This window comes from Benincasa hispida, chromosome 8, assembly GCF_027475165.1.
Source record: "Benincasa hispida cultivar pf3 chromosome 8, pf3_genome.v1.1, whole genome shotgun sequence".
NCBI classification, from domain to species: Eukaryota; Viridiplantae; Streptophyta; class Magnoliopsida; order Cucurbitales; family Cucurbitaceae; genus Benincasa; species Benincasa hispida.
The window spans coordinates 30,651,252-30,663,266 of NC_143485.1; the positions used below are offsets into that span (position 1 = coordinate 30,651,252).

At 33.9% G+C, this 12,015-nt stretch overlaps 2 protein-coding genes across 2 annotated transcripts; one reads left to right on the top strand and one right to left on the bottom strand.

Moving 5' to 3' along the window:
- Window positions 1-1,851: 1,851 nt before the first annotated feature.
- LOC120083025 (RING/U-box superfamily protein) lies at window positions 1,852-6,484 on the top strand. The gene is made up of 4 exons (XM_039038512.2): window positions 1,852-2,291; window positions 2,650-3,292; window positions 3,441-4,198; window positions 5,748-6,484. Exons 2-4 carry the CDS (start codon window positions 2,888-2,890, stop codon window positions 6,127-6,129), a joined length of 1,545 nt encoding a protein of 514 aa, XP_038894440.2. The 5' UTR covers window positions 1,852-2,291; window positions 2,650-2,887; the 3' UTR covers window positions 6,130-6,484.
- Window positions 6,485-9,202: 2,718 nt separating this feature from the next.
- Window positions 9,203-11,797, bottom strand: LOC120083217 (O-fucosyltransferase family protein). The gene is made up of 3 exons (XM_039038876.2): window positions 11,322-11,797; window positions 11,098-11,160; window positions 9,203-10,969 (listed from the first exon to the last, which is right to left on the bottom strand). The coding sequence occupies exon 3, from the start codon at window positions 10,828-10,830 to the stop codon at window positions 9,487-9,489; it is 1,344 nt and encodes a 447-aa protein (XP_038894804.1). The 5' UTR covers window positions 10,831-10,969; window positions 11,098-11,160; window positions 11,322-11,797; the 3' UTR covers window positions 9,203-9,486.
- Between the last annotated feature and the right edge of the window lie 218 nt (window positions 11,798-12,015).

The window sequence follows — 12,015 nt, forward strand, 5'->3', positions numbered from 1 at the left end:
AATGAGTATTTGTGAGGAAAACAAATAAAAATAATGAGGTCACAAGATATAACGCAAGATTAATTGCACAAGATTTTTCACAAAGACCTGGTATTGATTATGATGAGACATATTCTCCAGTGGTGGATGCAATTACACTAAGATATTGAATTGGTTTGACTGTGTATGAAAGTCTGTAAATGCATCTTATGAAAGTCTGGACATGCATCTTATGGATGTAGTCACAACATATTTATATGAAGTTAATAATGATAATTATATGTGAATCACATAAGGATTTAAGGTACCTGAAACATATAAATCAAATTTCTGGGAATTGTATTCAATAAAATTATAGAGATCACTATATAAATTGAAACAATCAAGACGAATGTGGTACAATCACCTTAGTGGATATTTTTTGAAAGAATGATATCAAAATAATCCAACATGTTGTGTATTTTTATAAAGAAACCACAGTCAGGATTTGTTATTATAACTGTATATGTTGATAACCTAAATATAATTGGGACTCCTAAAGAGCTTTCAAAGACAATAGAATATCTTAAGAAAGAATTTGAGATGAAAGATCCTTAAAAAACAAAACTTTTCCTTGGCTTTCAAATTAAGCATTTAGCAGTGGGATATTTATTCATCAATCAACTTATACAGGAAAAGTTTGAAAAGATTTTATATGGACAAAGCACATCCATTGAATATTTCAATGGAAGTTTGTTCACTAGATATAATTAGAATGATATATTTCAACATCGAGATGATAATGAAGAACTTCTTGGTCCTGAAGTACCATATATTAGTGCAATTGGTGCACTTATGTATCTTGCTAATAATACAATACCAGATATTGCATTTTCAATAAATTTATTAGCAAGATATAATTCTTCACCAACAAAAAGATATTGGAACGGAATTAAGCATATACTCCGTTATCTCCAAGGAACGATCAACATGGGTTTGTTTTTGTTCAAATAAATCAAATTTTGATCTAGTTGGTTATGCCGATTCTGGATATTTATCTAATTCACACAAAACTAGATCTCTGTTCACATATGGAGGAATTGTTATAGATGTTGATCGGTGAAATAGACCATAACAACCATTTCCTCAAATCATGCTGAAATTCTTACAATTCACGAGACTAGTCGAGAATATTAAGGCTAAGATCAATGACGCAAGTAGAACATGTGGTTTGTCTTCTAGTAAAAATCTTCCAACGATATTATATGAAGACAACACAACATGCATATCTCAAATCAAAGGAGGATATATTAAACGAGATAAAACAAAATATATTTCACTGAAGCTTTTTTACACTCATGATCTTGAAGAAAATGACGACATCACTGTACAACAAATTTGTTCAAAAAATAACCTGACCGACTTATTTACAACAAAATTACCTACCGCAACCTTTGAAAAATTTGTGCACGACATTAGAATGCGTTGACTTAGAGATCTCAAATGATGTATCCATAGTGGGGAGTAAATATACTTTTAGGAGTATAAATTATATAAAATATGTACTCTTTTTCCTTCACTAAAATTTTCTTTCCATTGGGTTTTTTCCTAGTAAGGTTTTAAGCGAGACATATTTCATATAGATAATGGGCAGAGAATATTATAAATATAATGATAATAGATGTCCATTAGATGTTCATGCTTAGTGTCCATTTATTATGTGTCATGCCTTCATTTTTCAAAGCGTTGTCTATATGTCTTAATATTACATTGACATTTTGTGGATTTTGTAAGAGGATGAAGATTGTTGAGAAATCCCAACTTCTTAGAAAATAAAGAAAATTTCAGAATTTCATATATATATATATATATATATAATTATATTTATTTAATATTATATTATATTTTCTTCATATTTGGGTTAATTGTGCTGTCCAATTTTCCAAAAGCATAACAAAAATTATAGAAAAAACCCAAGGAAGCGTCGAAGACAAAGACCGAGCGAACGAGATTGCCAACAAGAACGAACCCCATCAACACAAAACCAACTTTCCTTTCATCTTACGCCATCAAATTAGCCACTACTAACTCAAAATTCTTCCTTTCTCCTTCTTTCTTCTGATTCATCTTACTCTCTCTGAAAATCCCAATCAATGGATCCACTTGTTTTCTAGAGAGAGAGTGTGTGTGAGTCAGGAGAGAGAATTTTTTAACACTGGTTTTTGGTGCTCCTTGTTCCACTTTGTCAGATTAGGGTTTTTTTAATATCATTTTTCCACAGACAAATCTTTCAGTCCCCAGAATTCCCTTCACATGAGGTGAATTTTTTCATGGTATGGAATCTTCATTTCTTGCCTTTGTTTTCTTTGAATACTTTAATCCCCATGTTTCTGTAAATTTTTTGCTCGTGCTAATAAATGGGGTTTGATGGATTGGCTAGGTGCTTAGTGGTCGATCTTGATTTGCCCAGAAAATACGAGAACTGTTTGTTTTATTTACATTTTCAGCAATTCGGACATGTTCCTCTTTTTAGTATTCGATTTTTGGAATTCCCTGTCCTCGATGTGGAAATTTTACGAATCTTAAGCCTTTTGGTTTGATTCTGTGATGGGTATTCTGTCGCTTTTTGATCTAGAATATAGACTTAAAAAGAATTTCCAAGTGATGTAGATCGTTTTTTTGTGATTTTAGGAGCGATTGCTGCTTCAATTTGCAGATTAGAGGAAGATTGATTTTCTTATAGTGGGCGTTTGGAAATTTGGACTCTTGATTACTGGTGGATATAAGCTTCTTCACGTGATTCTTTTGAGTAATTAAGAATTGTGAAAGATAGTCTTAAATTCTTTTGCCGGTGGGTATTCTCTCTTATTTACTGCCACTTTAATTCTAAACCATTTGGGTTTTGTGGGTGGTTTGAAAAATTGGGAGAATGGAGCATCGTGAAATTTTTGGTCGTGGCTCCTCTCATGGTCCAGCTGAGGAAGATGAAGTTGAAGATTTTCGAAGTTGTTGTGAAGATCACGAAGTATGGAAAGAGACTGAGGACGCAGTGGAAGAAGAGTCTGAGGATCTTGATGAATTTTCGGTGAAAATGTTCTTTAAGGGCGTTTCAATAGCTGAGATTGGTGACCCCGCTTCTGGTCTTTCTGGTATTGGAGTATTCATGGAAAAATCAGGGAAAATCCCTTTTGTTCAGGTCCAGAAAAAGCTTGATTTTTATGTTGATGAGTTAGTTGCTGATTATTTAGCTCTAATTGATGGTCTGGTAGAGGCTATGCAGAACGATGTCCGCTGTATTCGAGCTTTCACCGACTCTGATCTGTTATATAAACAGGTTAATTACTTCCCCAACCTGCCTAATTTTGCTTGTTATGATATAATATATGCTAATTATCATTTTTTTTTTCTTTTCTATTGGAAATTTAGTCGTGCTCCTTATCAGAAGTTTCTTATATGCTCAAGATAACGTGAATGTTTGACAGATAACAAATGAAGAGGATCCTGAAATTCCACTTCTTGTAGCTCTGAAAGAAAGGATTCTGGAGCATGCTAGTAATTTTGAAGCCTTTTCCCTGAACCTTTCTTCAAGTACTGATCTTGAGCAGCCACTTCATCTTGCCAAAGTGGCTATCGGGGTTCTTTCTTGTCCACAAAAAGGAGATAAATCAGTTGAAAATTGTTCTATTTGTTGTGACAATAAACCATCTGCCATGATGGTTGCATTAAAGTGTTGTCACAAGTTCTGCTCTCATTGTATGAAGACTTATGTTGATGGAAAAGTAGATGCATCTCAAGTTCCCATTAGATGCCCTCAGTTGAGATGCAAATACTACATCACAAGCAACGAGTTTAAATCTTTTCTTCCCTTGACTTTATATGAATCGTTAGAGAATACCTTAGCAGAAGCAAATATTCACTCAGATAGAATTTACTGCCCCTTTCCAAATTGCTCTGTCCTGTTAGACCCCAGCGAATGTTTGTCAGCTAGGGCAAGCTCATCAAGTCAATCAGATAATAGCTGTATTGAGTGTCCAGTTTGTCAGAGATTTATCTGTGTTGAATGTCAAGTTCCTTGGCACTCGTCAATGAGCTGTGAAGAATTTCAGAGTGTTCCATTAGAGGAGAGAGACACTGCAGATATTACCTTACATCGTCTTGCACAAAACAAAAGGTGGAGGCGTTGTCAGGAGTGTCATAGGATGATTGAATTGGCTCATGGTTGCTACCATATGACATGCTGGTAAGGCTACATCTTTCAAATCTCGCTTTTTTTACATTAACCTTTTTGTTTGTTAGATATTGTGGAAGTTCCGGTGGTTCAGCATCATCATAAATATATATCATAAATTTAGTGTGGGATGTTAGATTTCTAAGGATTGAGTTGTAGAAGTTGTTGAGAAACTAAAACTTAGATACACGTACAAACAGAATCTTCCCTTTATATGCTTAGATCTTTTATTGATCTTTTATTGTTTTACAATTTTTCTAGCTGCCACCGGTTACTGATCGAGTCTATCTCCCTCGGGAACTGCTGTTTATCACAAACTCTACTATAAATTCATATTTCTAAATTTCACCTTTTAGGCTATGTACTAGGAATCACAAATCCACTGAACATTACCTGTTGGAACTTATTTCTCTAGTCTACACAGTTCAAATACAAATGACATAAACTCAAACTCCTCACGTCAATCCTATCGAACCCAAGTTATTGAATTTGTGAGGCAAATGTTCCCAGAGTTTTACCATTTTCTGTGAATGCAATGCCTGTAGAAAAAATTTTAATTTGGCGCATATGTTGTATCAGCTTATTGTTCAATGTGATGAACATGATTGATGTATATAATCACAAGTATACTAACTTATTTGAAGAAATAGAATGTGGGCAAACACATAATAGTAAGCATGTTAAATGTTATTTGCCCCTATACAGTGTGCAGTCTGAGCTGATCACAACCTTTTTGTGGATTTCTCTAGAGATGGAACACCTTCACTTAAACTAATGGTGGTGTGTGAAGATATTAATTGTTTTTGTTGTGGAGGAAAATGGTAAAACTCTTATGCAATAGTCTAGTGTATTAACCACCCTATTAATACATCATAAGAGTCTAAGAGTCTAGTCTATTGAGCACGCTATTATTACATCAACCAACGTTTGTGCACACTTTATTCTTGTTTTCACTCGCACAATGGCGGCTAAATATTGGTCACCATAATATTGACTTTGCTGATATAAGAATTGATTGATGTGTGATAGCTTATTAAGACTTTGCTGATTGGTCCTTGTGTAATAGCTTATTGGTAAATAATATATATTATGTAATTGTTTGAAGAAATACCTTTCGTCGATGCACTTCTCCTGCTTGTTTGTGGTTCTGAATCTAATCTGCCCATGAAACTCTCATCTCTTTCTACCAAGTTAAAGCTGTAATGGTAACTTAATTGCACACATTTCTTCTAGTAGATTCTAATGTTGAGATCCTAACACTTGGTTGGATGATGAATCTAAGGGCCTTTTTTCCAAACCCATTGATGTACATTCTTTCTTCACTTAGTGACTATTATTTCTGTGTGGGTGTTCGGCGAATTGAGATCTTTGAATGTGCACGGCACAGGTTTAAACATCTATGTAACAGGCAAATGAGATTCAATATCTGCACTTCAAAAGTTTTATGAAAATGATCCACTAGTTGGCAACACTCAATTTTGTTGTAAGCTAGTTGCTCCAGGGCCTTATGTACATGACTTTGTCATTGATGTTTATATTACTTTGCTTGATGTGTTTACAGGTGTGGGCATGAATTCTGCTATTCTTGTGGTGTTGAGTATCAAGATGGAGAACAGACCTGCCAATGCGCCTTTTGGGATGAAGACGATTCTGAGAATGTGGTCACCCACTCCGTCCAAGAATCTGAGCAGTGGGCATGGGAGACTTTTAATTCCCTCCCCATGATAATGGATGCGTACTCAGAGCAAGAGAGGTCACAACTAGCACTAATTCAACGATTCCTCGCTGGGGGATTTAGTCTGAGTGACCATCAACCATATCAATCTCCACCACGATGTACAGACTCTTATGTCGACACTATGAAGGACATACACCAGCTTCCTTGGCTTGAGAGGTTCGTTTCTGTGATAAGTGATAGCTACTACGAAGATTATGTACAATGATATCGATTTTTAGGTGTCTTGCTGAAGTCGAAAAATAAAAGGGAGGTAAAAGAGTTTCTTACTCTAGTTTTCCTCCCTCATTTACACTGCACAGCTTGGCGTTTCGTTCTGTAGTTAAGCTCTCTTTATCTACTGAATCGTGCTGGAATTTATGATGTGACCCTCAGAGGTCCTCCTTGCATTAGATTAGAATGGAGGAATCTTATGCAAGAATATCAGCTTTCTTTCTTTCCTCTTCCAAAGAAATGTTTGAAGAAAAAAGGAAAAAGGAAAAAAAAAAGGAAAAGACCAAAAGAAATAGACAACAATTTAATGATATCAATCAATGAAAATGAAATGTCTTCATTCTGTTGTATGATGTGCAATTTTAGCTGCATCCTTCCTTTGTGAATGTCTGTCATGTAACTTTCTCATTGCAGAAGTGGGTGGGTTTTTCTTTTTCTTTTTTTTCTTTTTTTATTTTTACATGGTCTCAATTTCATTTCTAACATGATGAGGTCATTTTTTAGGAAAGCATTTGATGCTGTTAATGTTCCTAGTTGCAGACTGATTTGAACTTATCAGGAGCTACTTCTATATTCTCTCTTGGATCACTTTTTCTTTTTTTTTTTTTTTTTGGCAGTTTAGAAAGTTAAAATCCCTCCTGCCCAAAACAAAAACTGATGAGAGTTATTTGCTTACTGTGAAAAGCACGAGTTTCCATTGTTTTAAGCATAAATGGGTCATATATATTGAGCCATGTATTTATCAGATAAAATGGGTCTGAAAAGAATATATTTAAGAATATTCTAGTTGAGTCTGTTTAATAGTGAACTGTTTGTATCCATCATGAGTTAATGACAGCCCTTTTTTATTATTTGAATACTAAGTTTAGGAACACTCTGTTACTTATATTTTAGATATGTTATCAAAACTAGGTAGCTTGGGATGTATAACTTTATATTGCAATATCAACAAAGGACTTAATATATTCGAGTTAAAAAAAAACAGAAACAAAATCACTAATGGAGACTAATGAGAGGAGTAATGTGATGAGTTTTTAACTTTTTAAAAAAGACACTTTTGTTTAGTTAGAATGAGTTTAACCGCATACGAAAGCAGTCATCTAAGGAGTGTTTTGTAGTAGTAGTGAATTTACGTTGAGTTATCTAAAGAACATTTGAAGTATGACGGAGAATAGATTTTGTCAAGTTAGGTTCCACTATTGAATTTGAGAGCAATGAGGACTGAGACTAGTTTTGCAAAGACGAAGAAGAATAACGCAAGGTATACATACAAGGAGACCAAAAAACAACAAACGAACTTAACACCAACAGTTTTTATTCCAGGTTAGCACACTTAAATGTTTATTGGAATTTTAAAATTTATTGCACTGCTCTCATACAACGGTCCTAAAAATGTCTATTATCTTGTCAATACACCACGTGTAGCCCTACAATTGGAATGCTTGAAAGGGATGTTTTGGGGTAAGAATTTTTCTTTAAAACAAAACATTAAGAGAGAGGATGTAAAAGCCAAAAGCTACTAACAATATCATTTTCTCACTATTTTTTCTCTCCAATATTTTTTTAACTCTCACTCCTCTTAAGTTTTTTTTTCTCTTTCTAAAGTTATTCTCCATAAATTTTCGTGATTCTCCCCAAATTTTCTATCTTATTTTAAACCATACGAAAATTTAAAAGACAAGATTGTTATAATTTCAAAATCGCTCCACGTTAAAAGGAATAAATTATAAAGTTAAAAAATAAATTCTTACTTTAGACTAACACCCCTTACATTCATGAAAGGATATGACCTAATACAAATAGTCCTTTTAATGGGGTAGAGATTCTTCGTTTAGGTGGAAAATGCAAAAAAGTGAGAAAATGGTGGAGATGGAAAATAACCTGGCCACACATGCCCTTTATAGTTTATATGTTTATATATTTGAATTGTTGTTGCATTTAAATTTAATGTCCTTTTTGTTTATTAACTTGATTTTTTTTTTATTTAACTTTCATTAACTTGATATTTGGAGCAAAACTTGATGTTTGAGTTTCTACTTTAAAATTTGGGTCTATGGAATCAGTCCTACTTTTTAAAACTTGAATTTTCTTCCACCTTTTGCTTATGCATATCAAAATAAAATTATCAAAAATGGACTATTGTGCAAGTAGGGTTAAGATTTTGCTCTTGCTTCTCGTTTCTCGCCTCCTTCCTTTTTATAATGATTAAATATCAGCACTCTATTTTATATTTTATTTTCATGAGGTTCAAGAAATTTCTCTCTAGATGAAAATTTTCCTTATAGATTAACCATTTAAGAAATTTATCTTTAAAATGATTTACAAACGAGGAATAATTTTTCACATAAAATCGAATCCTCCTCTAATTCATGCAAAATTTAATGGAGAATTTTGCGAGGACTATAAATTAAATAAGAGGCATAGACGGAAAAAAAACAACCCCATCCTCATCTCATGAATTTCACAAATTGTAGGATTAAAGTTTTATATTTAAAATAATAAATATTGAAAGAAATTAAGTTAAGAACGCATATGATTCGTTTCCCTTACATAAAACTTTCATATGAGCAACATAATAACTTTCCAATTTAGACCCATTTGATAACTATTTGTTTTTTTATTTTGAAGTTAAACCTATTTCATCCACATTTCTTTATGTATTTTTCTTAAGTACAATGATTGAATTCTTAGCCATATTTCAAAAACAAAAACAATTTTGTGAAAGCTACTTTTTTTTTTTTTTCCTCTCAAAATTTGGCTAGGTTGTTTAAACCATTGGTGAAAAGTAAATAATAAAGAAAGAAATTTGTAGGTAGAAGTGGTATCCATAAACTTAATTTTAAAAAACAAATATAAAAAAACAAAATGATTACCAAACGGAACCTTAATTTTTATAATTCAAAATTTGTATTGTTAAAAAAATGGTGAAAATTTTGTCCTATCACAAATTTAAAACTACAAAACCTAAATCATTATATTTTGAACAATACTGAAGTTGAAAAAAACCAAAACCAAAAACAAAAACAAAACAATAACTCTATACAGTGACATACAGCATCAATTGTGTATAAAAACAAAAACTGTAAGAAATAAATAAATAAATAAATTGTAAACTGAATAATGAGTTCTCAAAAATGAAAAAAATACTAATCATATCATCTAATGTCTAACAAAACAATAAATTGTGTATAAAAACAAAAACTGTACCAATTGAGTTGTTATTCTCCATCTTTTATCATCCTCTGCTTTTGCTTTTGATGTACAAAGTGTCCTCAAAACTCATCAATCCATCCATCCATTCAGAATATAAGAACGAGTTTAACAACTCGATCTCGGGTAATCGAGTAAGCGGCTATTGACAAGAGGTATCATTGGAGCCATAGCTAATTTTCTTGAGGCTTATATCAGACATATTAGATATCCATTTCTGAGGACCATTTGAATCACCTAATATGTTATAGGCATAAGAAGGCCACCTTACATTTGTACCACATAGGTCTTCGACCCCCGTTTTCATTAGCTTTTGCGTTCTCCCGAGAACTACAAGACTTGAAAACGTAGAGAAACTGTTTCCAACGAATACGTCGGCCCTTAAGCAAACTTCATAGTCGATTGCTGACTGTATGAGGTAAGGATACTTCTTGTAGATCTTATCAATGCCTAATTTCTTCTTTTCAAAAGGTAGCAAGCCTTCTTTCCAACCTTTCAAAATCGAAGAATCGTTAAGTAAACTATCTGCCACGGCAAGATAAATGACCATTGGCGTTGTCAGTCCCGAAATGTTCCCTACCCTATTCATTATCTCCTCCTTGCTACTACAAATTTGGTTTATTTTAGATCTCTGTTCTAACTTCTTACAATGAATCATCCAGTCTATTTCTATTCTCATGTGGACCGCAATATATGGCACCGGTTGCAACGACTTCTCAGATTTAACATCAGTAGCATCAGAATTGAATTTGCTTCTTACCTCTGATCCTACTTCTCTAATCCTTGAAATCACTTTATCTGCTTCTTTCTCTATCTCGTCAACCAAAACCAAGCACTCGAAAACCTTTGCATAGTCCTTTACAGGCCAGTGATCATGCCATAAAAATGGATTTTTACCAACTATTCTAATCACCTCTGACTGATCTAATGGTTCCTTGCTATACTCATTCAATTGTTCCAAATCCCTCTCGATCGTCCACTTCCTTCCGCTTCCTTTTGACAGTTCCATCGGGTTCGTTCGATTTGAAATATCCATGTAACGACCCAATCGAACAAAACCATTACAGCGAGAATTGAACTCTTCAAATTGAAAGATCTTGTCAAAGGAAATTGGTTCCAAACGCTCAACTTCTTTATAGAAGAGGGAAGCACTTAAACTAGGCATCAAAAGAGTTCGGTTCAACATTCTTGCAGTTAAAGAAGCTCTTGCAAATGCTATTTTTTGATTGTTTAAACCCCAAACAATCTGAGGGACCTCCAAAAACTTGTCAATACGAATACCGAAATCGGAACCATAAAATGGAGATAGATTACGGACGACTACTAAGCCATTCTCTTCAATCCGTCCAAAACTCGAGATCGACGGGAAGAAAATAGCTCTAACAATCAGTGGAATAACAAGTAATATGGCAATGCATTTGCAAATCCTTGAATTGAAATAGCGAAGACAATATATCGAGCGTTTACCATTTGATGATGCTTCCATTAAGAACTACAATCAATGAGTGCCGGGAAAATAATGAAACAGAGACCATACGATTTCGCTACTCCAGCACAAACAAATCGATGCTGGAGAAATCATACCGACCCTCAAACCAAGTCGATCGTCTCCCATCTACTCAAAACTGTCACAGAAAAAATCGAGAGAAACCCATTTTCAATCAAGAAACCATTCATCGGAAGAACCCAAAAAAGTAAGAATCAAACAGGGTAAAACATAAAATTCCCATCAACACATTTCGTCATCACGTACCTTAATTGAATGGAGTAACAAGATTGATGCACCCAGAATCCTTATTTCAAAAATCAAATACACCTATAAGAGACACCCATAAGAACAAATCATCAGAACACGTTGAAGAAACTAAGAAATGAGGAAGAATCGAGATCTTCAAACGATAATAGGGACAAAACGATTTACTAATAGAGAGTTCAAAATTCAAATAACAGAGAAAGCGATTGAACAGTAGATCTTACAATTGAACAAATCCAAAACCCAGAGCCGGAAAAAAGGGAATCAGAGACGAGAAAATCGAGAATCTGATGAAATGGGGAGGAGAGTTGAAAGCAGAAGAACGGAGAGAGAGAGAAAAAAAGAGTGGGAAAGGAGATGGGATTCACATGCAATGCAAGAAAGTGAAATCCCGAGGAACCCACAAAACTTGCTTCATTGAAAAGCAAAAGAAAGTGGAAATGATGAGGAGAAGTAGAGAAAGAAATGATGGGTGTGGATGGATGAAGGAGGAGGAAGAATTGGAAGGAAATGGGGAAAATGCGGACTGTGTCAGAGATGGGGCAATGGAAGATGGCGGCTGGGAGAAGGAATTAAAGGGTTGAAATGAAAGAAAGGATTCAGGTGAGGGAGTTTGTAAGAAGAAAGTACAGATTGTGGGAGGTTGTGGAGCCCAAATGTGGCAGAGCTTTGTGCATTCTCCCTTCTTCCTTCCTCTTTCATACCCTTTGTTGCCTTCTTCCACATTTAATGCCCTTTCAACTTTCTCTCTCCAAACCTTTTTTTTTCTTTTTTTCTTTTTATTAGAATTTTTATTTTTTAAGTAAAGTTTAAAATATTAATGTCAAAGTATCAGATCTTTTATTTTCATGAAAATATTGGTAAAATATTAGTGTCTACGTCGATGAATATTTGGAAAAAAAAAATGAAAACAAAGGA

Bases quoted from the DNA above. Each gene is read 5' to 3' on its own strand.
- LOC120083217 (XM_039038876.2), bottom strand. From the start codon at position 10,830: ATGGAAGCATCATCAAATGGTAAACGCTCGATATATTGTCTTCGCTAT.
- LOC120083025 (XM_039038512.2), top strand. From the start codon at position 2,888: ATGGAGCATCGTGAAATTTTTGGTCGTGGCTCCTCTCATGGTCCAGCT. The intron at 3,293-3,440 runs GTTAATTACTTC...AATGTTTGACAG, and splicing joins CTGATCTGTTATATAAACAG to ATAACAAATGAAGAGGATCC. The intron at 4,199-5,747 runs GTAAGGCTACAT...ATGTGTTTACAG, and splicing joins TGCTACCATATGACATGCTG to GTGTGGGCATGAATTCTGCT.